The sequence below is a fragment of the Ranitomeya imitator genome, chromosome 6 (genome assembly GCF_032444005.1).
Source record: "Ranitomeya imitator isolate aRanImi1 chromosome 6, aRanImi1.pri, whole genome shotgun sequence".
In the NCBI taxonomy this organism is placed as follows: domain Eukaryota; kingdom Metazoa; phylum Chordata; class Amphibia; order Anura; family Dendrobatidae; genus Ranitomeya; species Ranitomeya imitator.
The window spans coordinates 492133927-492149880 of record NC_091287.1 but is presented as its reverse complement, the minus strand read 5'-3'; the positions used below and the strand labels follow the sequence as shown (position 1 = coordinate 492149880).

The following is a 15954-nucleotide window of genomic DNA, read 5'->3' as shown; positions in this document are numbered from 1 at the left end:
GCAAAAAATTCTGTACTAGTGTCAGCACTGTCTGGTCCGTGTGTCCATTACCATCAGTGTGTCTTCAGTATTTTTCACGGATGGATGAAGAAATAAAGTATAACGCTTCTCCTATACTTTTTAAATTTAAATACGAACAGCACATTGATGCCATCCGTAGAATCGTATTGCCCAGTTTCATCCGTGCTGCCAGAAAAAAAAAACATACATGACAGTGTGTTTTTCACGAACAGTCCATGAAAAACCACGAACATGTGATACAACGCGTACGTGCAATATGGACGTCTGAATGAGGCCCACTGTGCACTTCTGCGGAAATAGCAATATTACAGAGCTTTTCGCATATTTATGAGCACGTGGCACAGGGCAGGGAATGAGTTAAGAAGACACAACCCACCGCAGTGATCACATGCTGTACATTACTCACATGACCGCTGCAGCTAATCACTGGCAGAAGCAGCTGGAGCCGCCTGAGGATGAGGAAGTGAGTATAGTTTTGTTTTTATTCACCCTATTTTCTGTTTATATCTATGCACGGAAGACCAGACTGGACGCCGGACCAGGGAATGTAGGGGGCATTTATATAAACCCACAAGGCAACTACCATAATCCACTTCCAGTGGAATTGCAGTTAAGTTATTTTTGTGCAATAGACGGTGTGATATTCCCAGCCCTCCACTGTATTTATATCCTGTGGGAGGACATCTGATCATGTCAGCAGATACCTCTAGGGGGGTGCTGCACTGCTTTATAGGAGGTTTTCGGTATTTTGTCTTGTTGGGTTTGTCCGTGTCTTACGGACTCATTTGTGATTTTTTTTTTTTTTTGTATGCTACTATGCCATGATACAATGTACTGTACATGAGGTGTGTGTATTTCTTCTGCACAATTTCGAAGCTTGATGAGGTAGTAATGGCGGTTTATTCAACGCGTTTCAGGGTCTTAGTGACACCTTCTTCAGGATTGTGCCACACAGAACAACAATAGGCTAATATTCGTCTCATCTACTCTGGTTGCTCGTTATTTAGGAGCGCTCGTCTCCTGATAATCAGCTGTCGATTCCCCAAAGAACGCGCAAAATATGACATCCCCAGTACCAGAGCAATCAGTAATACTACACCAGGATGCTGCTGCTATGTGCCCCTATAAGACGTCTATGATCTGGAGCCGCCCTTTTGATAAAATAACACTGCAGATTGTACTTTTACATTTTTTTTGCTCAGCAAACCAGACTGACCTGCATTTCAGCAAAGTGGATCCGGTAAGTGGAATGTGAGCACACACCTACCCTGTATAAAATGCATCTGCTTGTGACGAGGATTAACCCTTGCAGCAGGCTCGGGCCCATGCTGACCTGCAGGTAATAACGGATGGCCCTTCTGACCTGATGCGTTGTGGGTACTAGTTAAGCAGGAATGCTGACAGCTCACACCATGCCCTCACTCATTATCATGTGACTCAGATATTAATATAAACTATGAACAGCAGCCGAGGATGGGACTGCACAGAGGTCACCTGCAGGTATACGGCCACCGGGGGACATCGGCAGATCTCGCTCTCTGCTCCTACCTTGACTTTTGATCCCAGGGATTCTGTTACAATTTGAGGACCTTGGAGGTGACGATTGCACATTCGGACTTACGCTTATTAGCAGCACAAGCCATTAACCCCTCATGAGCCAGGTCCGATCCCATTGTAAATCAATAACTTACTTGTTGCAGTCTTCGATGCAGTCTGCGCAGTTCCCATCCTTCAGCTGGCACGCCGCTCGGTTAGAGTACAAGATCGCCAGTTCTTCTGCATCCCCTGAACCTGGAGGGTAGGAGGAAAGCTTTGGTTAGCAGGCAGGCAGCACTGCAGCACAGGCTGCCATCACTGCAGTAGCTCAGCGCAGGTAGTGCAAGCACCAGAAGACGGCACGTAATGTAAAAGCCGAGGCTGAGCCAGAACACTACACTAGTAATCGACAGTACGAGGATCAGAAAGAACTGACCTGTGCCCTTGAGGTTCTCGATCGCCTCCGAGTACTTGATTGAAGCCTCCCCGAATTGGCCATTCTTAAAAAGCTGGTTGCCCTCATTTTTCAGCTGTGCAGCAAGAGGAAGCGACTGTGATGACAGCTTGGCTTCCTGGCTGCCAGTCCGAGCCTTCTGATTAGCCTTACCGCCGGGCTGCTCGGGTTTTCCCTGCGGCTTGACGAGGTTTTTCGGATTGCCATTGCTGCTCTCCTTCTTTACTCCGTTCTGAGTGCTCGGGGTGCTGTACCGGGGAGTCTGGTTGATCTCTTCCTTTTCATTGCCTTTCTTAGGAGAAAACTTTTTTTGAGCATTCCCCATTTCAATCAGCTCAGCTGCAGTCTCTCCTCCTCCCGCTGTCACACCGGCTTCTACAAGGAAGTTACAGGCTTAGTATCGACATCATCAGAGCAAACTACTGTACAGCCTACAGGAGGGGTGTGATGGAGTCACCCGGGAGGATAGCCGAGCAATACAGCTGGCCTAGCACGGAAAATACACACGCACCGAAGAGAAAATCCGGCTAGTGCCCTGCACCCTGCACACCGGGGCAATGTCACAGGCGTATATGCGGTATACGGCGAATATCCGCAGCCAGGCCCCTGCCAGCTCAGCAATTTACACACCAAACACAATAGTCATTCTTCACGCTGACCATTTGTATGCTGGAGCAGTCAGGGGCAGGGAGGGTCAGATCCTGACACAGCATGGGATACACTAATACTGGACCTAATCTTACTTACATGTGTTCACACAGGACGGATATGCTGCAGGTTCTCCGAGCAGAAAATCCGCAGCATGTAAGAGGTATGTGCTGTCCAGATTAAGGGTATGTGCACACGTCAGGATTTCTTTCAGAAATTTTCCTGACAAAAACCGGACATTTCTGCCAGAAATCCGCATGCGTTTTTTTTTTTTACGTTTTTGGTGCGTTTTTTGTGTTTTTTTCCCAAATGCATAGAATAGCGGGAAAAACGCAGAAAATCCACAAAATTAATGAACATGCTGCTTTTTTTTTACCGCAATGCGTTTTTTTCGCGGGAAAAAAACGCATCATGTGCACAAAACATGCAGAATGCATTCTAAATGATAGGATGCATAATGTATGCGTTTTTAATGAGTTTTTATAGCGTTTTACCGTGAAAAAACGCAAAAAAAAAAAACACGAGAACCTGAACGTGTGCACATAGCCTTACCAGGCTGAAAATCCGCGCGTATTACAGTGGCTGCGATTAAGAAATGTCACCCGGGCACTACAAAGGGTTTTATAAAATCTCATCCACACACTGCAGGGAAATTCCAGGCACAAATGGTCTTGAGTGTCACTCCGGGTCAATTCATGCTGCAGATTTTCACAGCAGATTTTTGCCTTTTGCAATGCATGTTGTGCGTTTAAAGCACGGCAAAATCAGAGTGTAAAATAAATCCGCTATCATCATCTAAAACTTGTGCACGCAACTGCCTGCAATGCTTCACCGCTAAAGCCATTATATGAAGGGACCGTCTGGTTCAAACAATAGGATAGGGGACAATAACTTGTTGATCGATAGGGGTCCGACCGCTGATTGGCAGAACGGGGAACTTTTATCCCCACTAGAATAGATCTGCAGTGCGCACGTGAAATCAGTCCTAAGTAGCATAGTTAATTTGGGCCACTATACCCACGGACGGGCTGGGAGTTTCGGACATAATGTGAATTTAAAAAAAGCAGCCGCTATACGGTCATGTGAATTAGTCCTTAGCAGGGTATAGACAACCATGAATAATAAGAATACTGTAAGGGTAAAGGAGAATACTAGTTTATAGTGTAATCTCGGCTATATATTATCATTATTATAATTATATATATTTATATGGCACTTGGGGTTAGATCCACACTTTTTTCTCTGCATTCACTTGAATGGCACTGTTGTGATTGGCAGCAGCGGGCACAGCCAGGACAATATATTTTTCCCGAATGCATATAAAACCCATAGTAGACAATCACTTACACATTTCAGATCCTATGCAGGTCCTTAAGCACAGCATAAACGGGCTTCAATATCACAGATCATTTGTGGATCTACACGTCTGGAAGAACTACAATTACCAGGATCACCTGCCACCTGGTGTGGCATGAATTACAACAGTAGTAGCTGTTTTCAGGATTGAAGAACCAAATATTGACCGGCTAAAGCATTAAACCACTTGCCTAATATTATATGCAGGTCCCATGCACATTAGGCCAACGTCAGCTGAGCCCCCGATATTGTCAGGATCAGTAACAGTCTGATGTGTGTGGGGGTCCCGACAGATTATGTCGCAGGAGATCTGAAATCGGACATGCCGGAAACCTGTCAATCTTTTTGTTCTCTAAGGGTGCGTACTGTGTCCCCATAGGGGCATACATCCGAGATCCCACGTAAAATGGGGTCCGGATGCATGCGTCTATGGTGCCATAGACTGTAATGCTGACGGCAGAGCTCACCTTCATTGTGCTGTGCACTTTTTTGGGGAGGGTACCCCTACAGAAGGAGGACACTCAGATGCAGACTACTATATCTGAGTGTCCACCTCCTATAGGCGTACACTCCTGAAAACTAAAATGATGCACGGCAGAGCACACGCCGTCACCATTACAGTCTAGGACCACATCGGTGATTGCGTCCGGACCCCATTTTGCAGGGGATTTCGGACATTTACCCCGATGGGGACAGAAAATGCAATGTGAAAGCACCCTAAGAAATAAGCCGCTGCCAGAGAAGTCTGACACCGGCTCTCTCATCTCTCAGCAGAGGGAGCGCTCCTGTGTAATCCCTGCCGACAGAATGATGGTTATCTAAAGAGTATGGTGGGCTTCAGCCTCCTTTATAGCTCTGTCCTCTCAAGTACACAAGACCTCTGATTCTCCCACGGTATCTGGCAGCTAAACATTACCAGCAGGTTCTTTCAAGAGGACCTTCACCTGGTCAAAAGTGGCTATTTTTTGTTCTTTTATTCCTGTTGCTAATCTGAGTTTTAAGTTTTTGCCTTTTTTTACTCTCCCATACGGTTCCAGAGATATGGACCTTTCTATTCAGTGCTCACTTCTATGGGCTTTACTAAGGGCGTGTGGCTCACATGGTAATTATGCAAAGCAGCCTAAGCACACGCCCCTGAGAATCTTGTGAGCCACGCCTCCTTTGTAAAGACCATAAAAACTTGCACTAAAAGGAAAAGCCCACATCTTTGGAGCCAAATGGCAGATTTAACATAAAAACAAAAATGGATTAATTGGTGAAGCAGCAGGAATAAAATCAGAGCACAAACATGACCCCTTTTGACAGGTCCCCTTTAAAGGGATATTTTAGCCTAAACAAGTAATGGCCAATCCCCTGGACAGCTGATAACTGTTAGTCCCAGCGATGGGAAACCTCCTACTTATAGCCAGAATTTAAAAGACTGTTCACCCTGGCCACAAGCCAGGAGGAACTGAATGGTTTGGTACAAGCCAGGAGGAACTGAATGGTGTGGTACAAGCCAGAAGGAACTGAATGGTGTGGTACAAGCCAGGAGGAACTGAATGGTGTGGTACAAGCCAGGAGGAACTGAATGGTGTGGTAGGCTACACATGCACCCTACACACAACAACTTCTTCGTCCTTGCACAAACTTTAATATATGTGCCACCATTCAACTCCTCGAGGAATCGGGCGGCACGATTCCTTCGTTACCACGGTGAGACCCTCACCGATCTACCAGTTCTCACCCATCTTTGTTTAGACTGAGAGACCCTACTAGATCCTGAAAGTGGTGAAACACGGCCTTTATGGATAGGAACAATTTTCCCAGCACATCCCGGGATTTCTCTATCTGATTGAGACCTGAGTAATTTGGAGACCAAGTTACCACCATGAACCTTGTCAGGTTCCTCCGTACTTTACTGCACAATTTTTTGCAGGGTGCAAGCAAATAATCCTGCCGAAAAAGGGGCAGTGCCATTCGGGAATATTCCTGTCATGAAAGGTTTTACTTGGTTTCTACAATGTTCAGGGAGGTGGAACATGTCAAAGTAACATCCGCATGAAGGCCAAGGCCCAAATCGTCTTAGCAGAACATTGCCCAGGCCAATAATAACCATTATTTCTTGTTTATTTGTTTTGCAGACTGAGCTGCCGTTAACAATAAGTAGCAATTTATAATTAGTCAGTAATTAAACAGTGGAAAGCTGAACACTACATGAGACTGCAACCTCGGGCTAATCGGTGTGTGACACATCAGGTCCTGCCACCCAATATCTACCGCCAAAGATCTACGAGTGGCCGATGATCATGGCGATGATGCTCCCTGGTTCCCTAGGGTCACCAGTCCTTTCAAGTTAATACTATGTAAGGGACTACTGTCATACACATGCCTTTATGGTGACCAGTTACGTAACGCCACTCATAAAAGGGTTTAACCCCTTAATGACAGCCAATACGTCTTTTAACTGACCTGAGATATTAGAGAATAGCCTCCCCATACAGGTGACAATCCAGCAGCTGTCGGCTGTACAGTATAGCTGACAACTTGCTGTATCAGCCATGATAAGTGTTTGCACCGTCCAAATCTGTTTAACCCTTTAGATGCTGCTGTCAATAGTGACTACATCATATAAATGGTTAACAGAGTGTGGGGGCTTCCTCATTATCCCAATTGGTGCCTTCAGATCATGATTGTGTGGTCCTGATGTTTGTGATGGCAATTCACGACCAAATAGTGGCCTTATAGTCTGTCGGCTGTTGTAACCTGTTCAGAAGTTACCGGCATTTAGGTGGTAAAAATGCACATTTTCATTTCTGTCATACCACTTTGCATTAATTCCTGTAAAGCATCTGAAGGGTTAATAAACTACCTGAAAGCAGTTTTCAATATGTCAGGGGGTGCTGTTTTTAAAATGGTATAAAGTTTGGGGGTTTCCAAATATATGGGACCCCTAAAGTCGCTTCAAACATGGATAGTTCCCTAAAAAATAAAAGTTGTAAATTTACTTGAAAAAAATGAAGAATCGCTGCTACATTTTTAAACCTCCTAAAATGCTAACAAAATAAAATAACATTTTACAAATGGTGCTGATGTAAAGCAGACATGTGGGAAATATTATTTATTAATGGTTTGCTGTGGTATGACCGTCTTGATTAAAGGGATAATCATTCAAACTTTGAAAATTGCTAATTTTTTTGAAATTTTTCTCAAATTTATGATATTTTTTATCAATAAACACAAAACATATTGACCTAAATTTACCATTATCATAAAGTATAATGTGTCACGAAAAAACAATCTCAAAATCACTGGGATTTGTTGAAGCATTGCAGAGTTATTGCCACATAAAGTGACACTGGTCAGATTTCAAAAATTTGGCTCCGTCACTAAGGGATTAATAAATGCTTTAACCTTTGTACTATGGACCGAGGAGTTATTTACTGCAATTCTTAAAGGTATCAATGAATCAAGACTATTTCTGAGAGTCTTCCAGAGGACAAAAAAATGATTATTATCCAAAAACAGATAAAATAAAAGCCACGTAAAAGTAAAAATAGCCTGAAAATCCCAGAAATAGGAGATTTTCCTCCTGCAGTGCTCAGCACACATGAAACAAGTGCCGGCCTGCTGTCTCCTGATGAGTGCGATCAGGAATAATCAGTGCAAATTCCATAATGTAATCCAGATATAGGCATACAAGTCTGTACACCACAATCAGAAGAACGCTCCGATAATTCCTTAAAGGGGATGTCCAGGAATCACAGGACACCGCACAGCGTTGGATGTAATACTGGATACGGGAGTCTAGGGACACAGCAGAACACCACAGTGTATAGATATGAGCGGCCCGGCCCCAGCACAGTCCATGGCTGGATCGCACTATTATTTAGAAAACTGGATATTCTGCACACTCATGGACTACAATCATTCCCCCAAGTAATTGGAGGCACACATTCAGCATTATATGGTTCTGAAAACCCAAAAATCAATCACCATAATCTACGATTTTGACACTCTGCCACGGGAAGTGGGAAGCAGGGCGCTCCTGAAATCAATATGAGACAAACCATTTTGTATTGTTTCTTTTTGGAACTAACCTATATGTAGCTTCTAACACATTGTTGGTATAAAGTTTATTCTTGGTTCCCCATGTACAAGCATGCTCAGTTTGGGTGAGTATACATGTTTATTTCAATAGGGAGAATAAGTAATATACTGTATTAATAAGCCGCTGCCAGACACCTACGCTGTCCTTTGATTTCCATGTGACCTTCCATACCCATGGCACATCATATCAAAATCGTCAAGTTCAGTCAGTTTTCGTATAACGTGTATGGAGATTTAGTATCATGATCATCAGGATTTAGTACATTTTTTATCTGCCTTGTGAATAACTGATCCATCGCCACCATCATGATTCATGTACAGATACACTGTACGTATTAACACCAGAAATCAGAGCTTCGGACTCAGACTTCTGCCATAGACTCTTTTAAAAATACATAATACATTTAAATATTAGACACATAGCTAGACAAATAGATATGTGATAGATATACAGCTCTGGCAAAATGTTCAGTGTCTCTGATTTTTCTCTTTATAGGTATATTTTTGAGTAAAATGTAAATTGTTCTTTTATTCTATAAACTTCTGACAACATGACTCCGAATTTCCAAGCAATAATTTTTTTTTTTTGTTTTCTCACAAAGAAAAATGTTCAAAATAAAAAAAAACAGTGCTTTCATACCTCAAATAATGCAAAGAAAACAAGTTAATAATCATTTAGAAACAACAATACTAATGTTTTTACTCAGGAAGAGTTCAGAAATCAATATTTTATGGAATAACCATGATTATTAATCACAGCTTTCATGCGTCTTGGCAGCTTTCCACCAGTCTTTCACACTGCATCTGGCGCAAAAATGTAAGCAGTTCTTCTTTGTTTGATGGCTTGTGACTATCCAACCAGGCGCTGCATACATCTGTGATGTGATCCATATACACAGAATTTCCCATATGCCTCCTGAGGAACTATATCATGGGGGGGAAACGCGTCGAGGCGAAATATGAATACAGATTAGTGTATCAGTGTTTATTTGATTCTATCACCATATGTGGATTTATAATCTTGGTTTTGGGTATGGTGCAATAAGCAATATTGAGACACATTGAATTAAGAATATGCTGTAATAACTATGTATCTGGCATGCTTTTGTTGGGGGGGTCTGAGAGAAAACCCATATTGGTTGATTCCAGGATCTCTATCAAGTGTCCTTTGAATGTTTTTTGAATATATTGCACCATCCCTGGTTTCTTTTTTGATTTTCATTGTTGTTATGGTCTGACTGTCACGGGGGGTCCGTGGTTAGGGTTCACTAGTGTTAGTCCCTTAGGCACCCTCCCCTGTAGTGCCCCTGTGTAATTGAGGGATCTAGTAGGGTCACTAGGGTAAGCCACCGTGGAGCGGGGGTGCCATATTGCATTCAAGAGGGTGCCAACCTCCGCTGGCAGGTAGGGATGCTTTTTTAGGGATTCATTAGGGTGTAACAGCCATTAGAGTAGGACTGCTGTATGGGACTGTCAGACCATATAAGATTGTTTTACACGTTGGTGATCTATACCTAGAATTTGGGCCTTGGTCTCTAGCCATTGGAGGCTTTGAATTATATTGTTGGATTTAAGGGTTTGACTCATGGTGAGGGACTCTTACGGTTGGTAGGGCCAGCCGTCGAGGAGTGGGAGCGCCATATTGCGTCCAAGAGGGTGTCAACCTCCGCAGACAGATAGAAAGAAAGGAGGGACAAGTAGGGTGACAACACACTTATATATGCCCCCACCCATATTTAAAAATCTGGCTAGGTTTTTTATGGACCCACACTTTATTCAAGCCGTTGGGTGTTGTGTATGCTTTTAAAAAGTCCTGTTTTGTCTAAAGGTATTTTTTTATAAAGAATTTTGATTAATAAAGATTGTGTTTTTATGGTATTAGTTTTGGTTAATTTTTTGTGTTTGATACTAATCCTAATTATCTGACAGTGTACTTTGACTATCCATCATCCTCTTAAAGGCTGCACCAAGGAGACTCATTGGGAAGACACATCCTAAACTCCCATGTGGGCAGCGCGAGAGACTATGCCATCAGAGATATGGACCTTACAAGCATTGGTGCCTTTATAGTCACCCCACAAACACATCTGTCAGACCACAACCAACTGTTCCCATAGATCAAATCCACAAACAAATTACCCTCACAAACTCCGCAGCAGACCGGCCTCTTTAGCTTGCTTCCATCCTTCAAATGATCCAAGATGACGGCCCCAAAATATACAGATGCCATCAACAGACCAGAGATCAATGAGGAGCTCCAACACTTCCATAATAAAGTGTATGAACTTAACCCAGAAGGAGTACACCTAGCAGTAAGGGACCTTAACAACATACTCTATGCCATGGCAGAAATGTCAAACCTGAAAAGATGCAGCGACAAGAGGCCAAGTAAACAAAATCCCAACAACTGGTTTGACAAGGAGTGTAAAACGATAAGGAACGGCCTCAAATAAAAAACACAGCCTATGACACCATACAACAAAATTACATATCCATCCTGAAAAAGAAAAAACAAAACCACATTTCCATCATTTCCACTCCTCCAACTCCAAGATGCCCTTGAAGACAACAGCCTTTTGGGAACCATGGAACCACCTAGGATTCAACCAAAAAAGCAACAACCTCCACTTACAGAGTGGCAGAATCTGGCTCCTGTACTTCAAGGACCTTTAGACATCCCAAATGAAGACCCAAGTGAACCTGAACCCGGCACAAAAAGAGCTTGTGAACAAACTGAAGGAGGAAAAATTCAAAGACTTCCAAAACCCTTTGGACACACCATTTACATTGCCAGAAAGTATCACACTGATAAAAGGTAAAAAAGCCAGCGGCCCTGATGGGACACTCTGAGAAATGCTCTCTGGTGCAGCTTATTGAAGTGCTGATTTCTTAACTGCATATTACAAATATACCAGAAATCTGAAAATGGTACACATTCTTTAATGACACCACCATCTCTGAACTGACCATCCATCTGTTTCTCATTCACAGGTATGCTGCTTCCTATATTGATGAATATCCCCCTCAACTATTGATGTCTATTTACACGTCTCCTTTCTGTGGTATGTCTGCTAATTACACAGCAGGGAAGTAGCAAAGTTTTGTCTTCACTCCTGTCTGTTAATTCAAAGTAATCACTGCACTCGTATATTATCGAATTAGCAAAAAGTTTATTAAATATAAATTCGTGAAAAAGAGGTATTTGGCGAATTGACGTTTCGGCCAAACCTTGGCCTTGTTCACAAAATCGCTGTAACAAGCAAAAGACAAAACAATATTATAAACAGACAAATATCTACAAATATACATATTTACATTACATAAAAGAATACATGTCAAAAGAGTTTAGCTGACCTCCTTAATACTGAGTCCATCAAGGTTCTTGATGAAACAGAGATCGGAGCAATAAAACCCCAAAAGAACCCTAGACTCCCATTTGTTCATAGTCACCATCCGACAATGCGGAGAATACATAACTTAATTCGGGCACATTGGCCACTTTTGAACAGGGCATACCCAACTATTCCCATATTCAAGGAACCCCCACTGATGTGCACCAGAAGGCCCAGGAACATAAGAGATAAGGTCGTCAAAGCAGATTTAGGCACACAGAAAACATTAACTATGAGAACACTCTCAGGGCACAAACGAACAGGGACCTTTCCATGTTTGGGCTGTATGAGCTGCTCGAACGTGATTAAGGGAAGCGAAATAGTGCACCCACGAACTGGCAAGTCATACAAAATCAAGGACTACTACACTTGTGAAACAAATTTCGTTGTCTACATTATAAAATGCCCATGTGGGCTATTATATGTAGGGGAGACAACTCAAGCGGTTAGGGATCGGATATCTAACCATAAGTCCACAATCCGTTGTGGGAAGCTATGGCTTCCTCTCCCCCTACACTTTAAAGAAGCCAACCACAATGTAGCACAACTAAGGTTCCAGATTATAGAAAAGGTCTCCCGCCCCAGGAGAGGAGGTGATCATGTGAAACTTCTGAAACAGCGAGAGACCTTCTGGATATATACGCTTGATACACTGCATCCACGTGGCTTGAACCGTGAGATAGACTGGCTAATTTAATTTTATTTTCCATATAGAACCAGTGACCACTTGCACTAACAACCTCTGTGAGATACGCGCTCGACTTGGTAAGACGCATACCCCACTAGTCTTTTTTATAAGTTTCATTTTTTAGTCTTTCCCCCTTTTTTATTTTTTATTTTTCATTTTTTACTTTTTACATTTTTTTCTTCATTTATATTACTATATTTTTTCATTTTTTTCATTTTTTCATTATTTTCACTTTTTTCATTATTTTGTCATTCTTTTGTTTCATTCAATTTTGCTTATTTATTTCTTTCATTTTTTTCATTTTTTTCAGTGTTTTCATTTTTTTCATTCTTTTTTTTCATTTTTTTCATTTTTTTCTTTTTTTTCATTTTTTTCATTTTTTTCATTTTTTTTCAATTTTTTTTCATTTCATTTATTTCATTTTTCTCATTTCTTTCATCCTGTTTCTTTACATTTATTTCATTCGTTTCAGTATTCTTTTTCTTTTAGTTTGGACTCCTACCATTTAATATGTTCTTGTGATATGATGTGATTTGGTTTATTTACAGTGATCTGTCTTGTATGTCACCCCATAGACAGTCTACATCTAGGTTCAGTGCCTGCATCATTGTACACATACAGCTTGCCTGCAGACAGCCAGGCCTTTCCCTCTTTTTTCCCCCCTCCCCCTCGGCTATGACCCGGGCAGGACTACATAGTGGGAGGCTCTTTTGGAGCCCGAACATAGAGCGCAGGCGCTGGCAACGTCTCTATAGGCTAGCTAAGACGCACGCGCAGGTGTCATCACATTGGCGCTCAGGGCGGCTCCTAGTGCGCAGGCGCGGGGACTTTGGCACACTAGTACCAGGGATACACTTGTGCGCAGGCGCTAGCGTTCCCCTGCACTTCCGGTCACATGATCGGCCGGGGATCTTCTTATACACCAGACGCCATGGCTCACATTAAGCTGATTCACCGCCGTGACACAGGATTGTGTCGGCTTCCTCCACTACGCCACCAACGCTTGCCCCCTGCTGCCAAGGGATACAGAGACGTGAGACTCCGGCACAACATTAAGATAAGTGTATCACCACCCAGGATAGCTATCGTTTAGCCTGTACCTTCCTCCTTTTACAGGGATATCATCCCCAGTTCTGCCTTTAATAGACCACACCATACAGGGAGTCCACTTCCGCTATTACACCCCTGAATACATCTATGCTTCTGCATGCATAAGCGATACAGGTACCCATATGATCCAGTAAATATGAATGCATTGTCCTTTTCCCCTATGAGTCCTAGCCATAATACTCTTTTTGCCCGCAGCATTATATGGTCTCATTCCCTCTGGGGCTTTCCAATTAACGCAGGAGGAACACAGCCCAAGCTGTATCCCTGATATTACACACAGGGCAGGTATTCCATTGACTATATATATATATACTTTTTTCAGTCTGGCTAGTCTATATATTCCCCCCTTGATCTTTACATATATGTCAACATGTATTTCAGCTATAGGTTTCTTTCCAGCCGGAATTGCGGCTACAGTGCACTGGCAAGCGCTCTTTATGATTTCAGTATGGTTAGTACGTTTATGGCATGCTTTCATCTTTGTGGTAATAGAGACATATGCTCACACAATGGGACACATATAGGGGGATCACCAGTCGATTTATCTGACATCATGTATGTGGTGCTTCCATTCCAGTAGATCTGGATTACCCTCTACCCTACAGTCCACCCTGAATGGCGTGGCTATAGAATCTTAGTAATACAGTCTAGATTACCCATAGGGGGTATATATATATATATGTATATGGGGGAGTGTGTATGTATGGGTGCGTGTAGATATTCAGTCTCAAAATTACATCCTCACGCTGTATTACTTTTTCCAGGTTATGCAACTTTATTCCTTTACCTGACTCACCGGTCAAATAGGGTCCTTTCTGTACAAAACAACAGAGTTATAACGGGGTATGTCTTCTTTCCATGTCCATTTCTAGCATTCAACATGACCTTGTCCTTTGAACGTCTCTCCGCTACGTTATCCTCAGGATGCAGTAGATAGTCTTTTCTTCTTGAGTATGTCTGACCATGACAGCTAAACTCTTTTGACATGTATTCTTTTATGTAATGTAAATATGTATATTTGTAGATATTTGTCTGTTTATAATATTGTTTTGTCTTTTGCTTGTTACAGCGATTTTGTGAACAAGGCCAAGGTTTGGCCGAAACGTCAATTCGCCAAATACCTCTTTTTCACGAATTTATATTTAATAAACTTTTTGCTAATTCGATAATATACGAGTGCAGTGATTACTTTGACTTTATGACTTGTGGGATCGAGTATCCCGTTCACTGGCACCGTGAACTTTATTTGATTGAGTGCTAGCTTTCAATTTTTTCTCCTGTCTGTTAATTGATTCTTGCTCTAATTGTGTTACCTGTGTCCCTGTGACTCCTCCCTTCTGTTCTCAGTTGGTAGTTTTCACATGCAATTAGAATTGTATAAATATAGGGAAGTCTCTGATGCAACTTATTAAAGTGCTGATTTTTTACTGCTACTACACATCCTCTCTTCCTTTGGGGTCAAAGACCTCGCCCTATCCTGGATCTTCTCGTACCTTTCCAACCACACATTTAGCGTCTCCCACTCCCATACTACCTCCTCATCCCGCCCTCTCTCTGTTGGAGTCCCCCAAGGCTCTGTCCTAGGACCCTTAAGGTACCGTCACACTAGACAATATCGCTAGCGATCCGTGACGTTGCAGCGTCCTCGCAAGCGATATCGTCCAGTGTGACACGCAGCAGCGATCAGGCCCCTGCTGTGATGTCGCTGGTCGGGGAAGAAAGGCCAGAACTTTATTTCGTCGCTGGCTCTCCCGCTGACATCGCTGAATCGGTGTCACACACACCGATTCAGCGATGTCTTCGCTGGTAACCAGGGTAAACATCGGGTTACTAAGCGCAGGGCCGCGCTTAGTAACCCGATGTTTACCCTGGTTACCATCGTTAAAGTAAAAAAACAAACACTACATACTTACCTACCGCTGTCTGTCCTCGGCGCTCTGCTTCTCTGGTCTGTGAGCGCCGGGCAGCCGGAATGCAGAGCGGTGACGTCACCGCTCTGCTTTCCGGCCGCTGTGCTCACAGCCAGACCAGAGAAGCAGAGCGCCGAGGACAGACAGCGGTAGGTAAGTATGTAGCGGTTGTTTTTTTTACTTTAACGATGGTAACCAGGGTAAACATCGGGTTACTAAGCGCGGCCCTGAAGAGAACATCTTCAGTGTGAGGGTAAATGGAAGGAGGAAGGCCTATTTCAATTAGAGACGAGGAGTGAGACAGGGCTGCGGCATCTGTCCAACACCCTTCAACATTTACATCAACAAGCTGGTGGTAGCTCTGTAGTCCTCCTCCGCAGGAGGACTCACCCTTGATGACACAGAGGTGAAATTTCTGCTGTATACTGATGACCAAGTACTGTTATCACCAAATGAGAAAGGCCTCCAAGATAATCTGAAAATCCTAGAGACCTTCAGCAGCACATGGGCAGTGCAAACCAACCGGAAGAAACCTAATATCATGGTGTTCCAGAAAAGAAAGCAGAAACCAGACGGCCATCCCCCCTTCATAATAGACAGCTGTCCACTTACGGAAACTAACAAGTACACCTACCTGGGCTTAGAACTCAATCAGGGAGTTTTAAGCAAGCAACAGAGTTGCTGAAAGATAAGGCGTGCAAAGCCTTCTATGCCATCAGAAGACGTCTGTACCACCTTAAGGCACCTGTA

At 43.0% G+C, this 15954-nt stretch overlaps 1 protein-coding gene across 1 annotated transcript in view; it reads right to left on the bottom strand.

The window, feature by feature from the left end:
- The window catches only part of SPAG1 (sperm associated antigen 1), a 142148-nt gene that overhangs the window by 57553 nt on the left and 68641 nt on the right, over positions 1–15954 (bottom strand). Inside the window, exons 11-12 of the mRNA XM_069731651.1 lie at positions 1994–2386; positions 1713–1812 (exon numbers count right to left, since the gene is read on the bottom strand). Coding sequence (XP_069587752.1) covers positions 1713–1812; positions 1994–2386 — 493 coding nt within the window. The remainder of the gene's footprint in view (positions 1–1712; positions 1813–1993; positions 2387–15954) is intronic.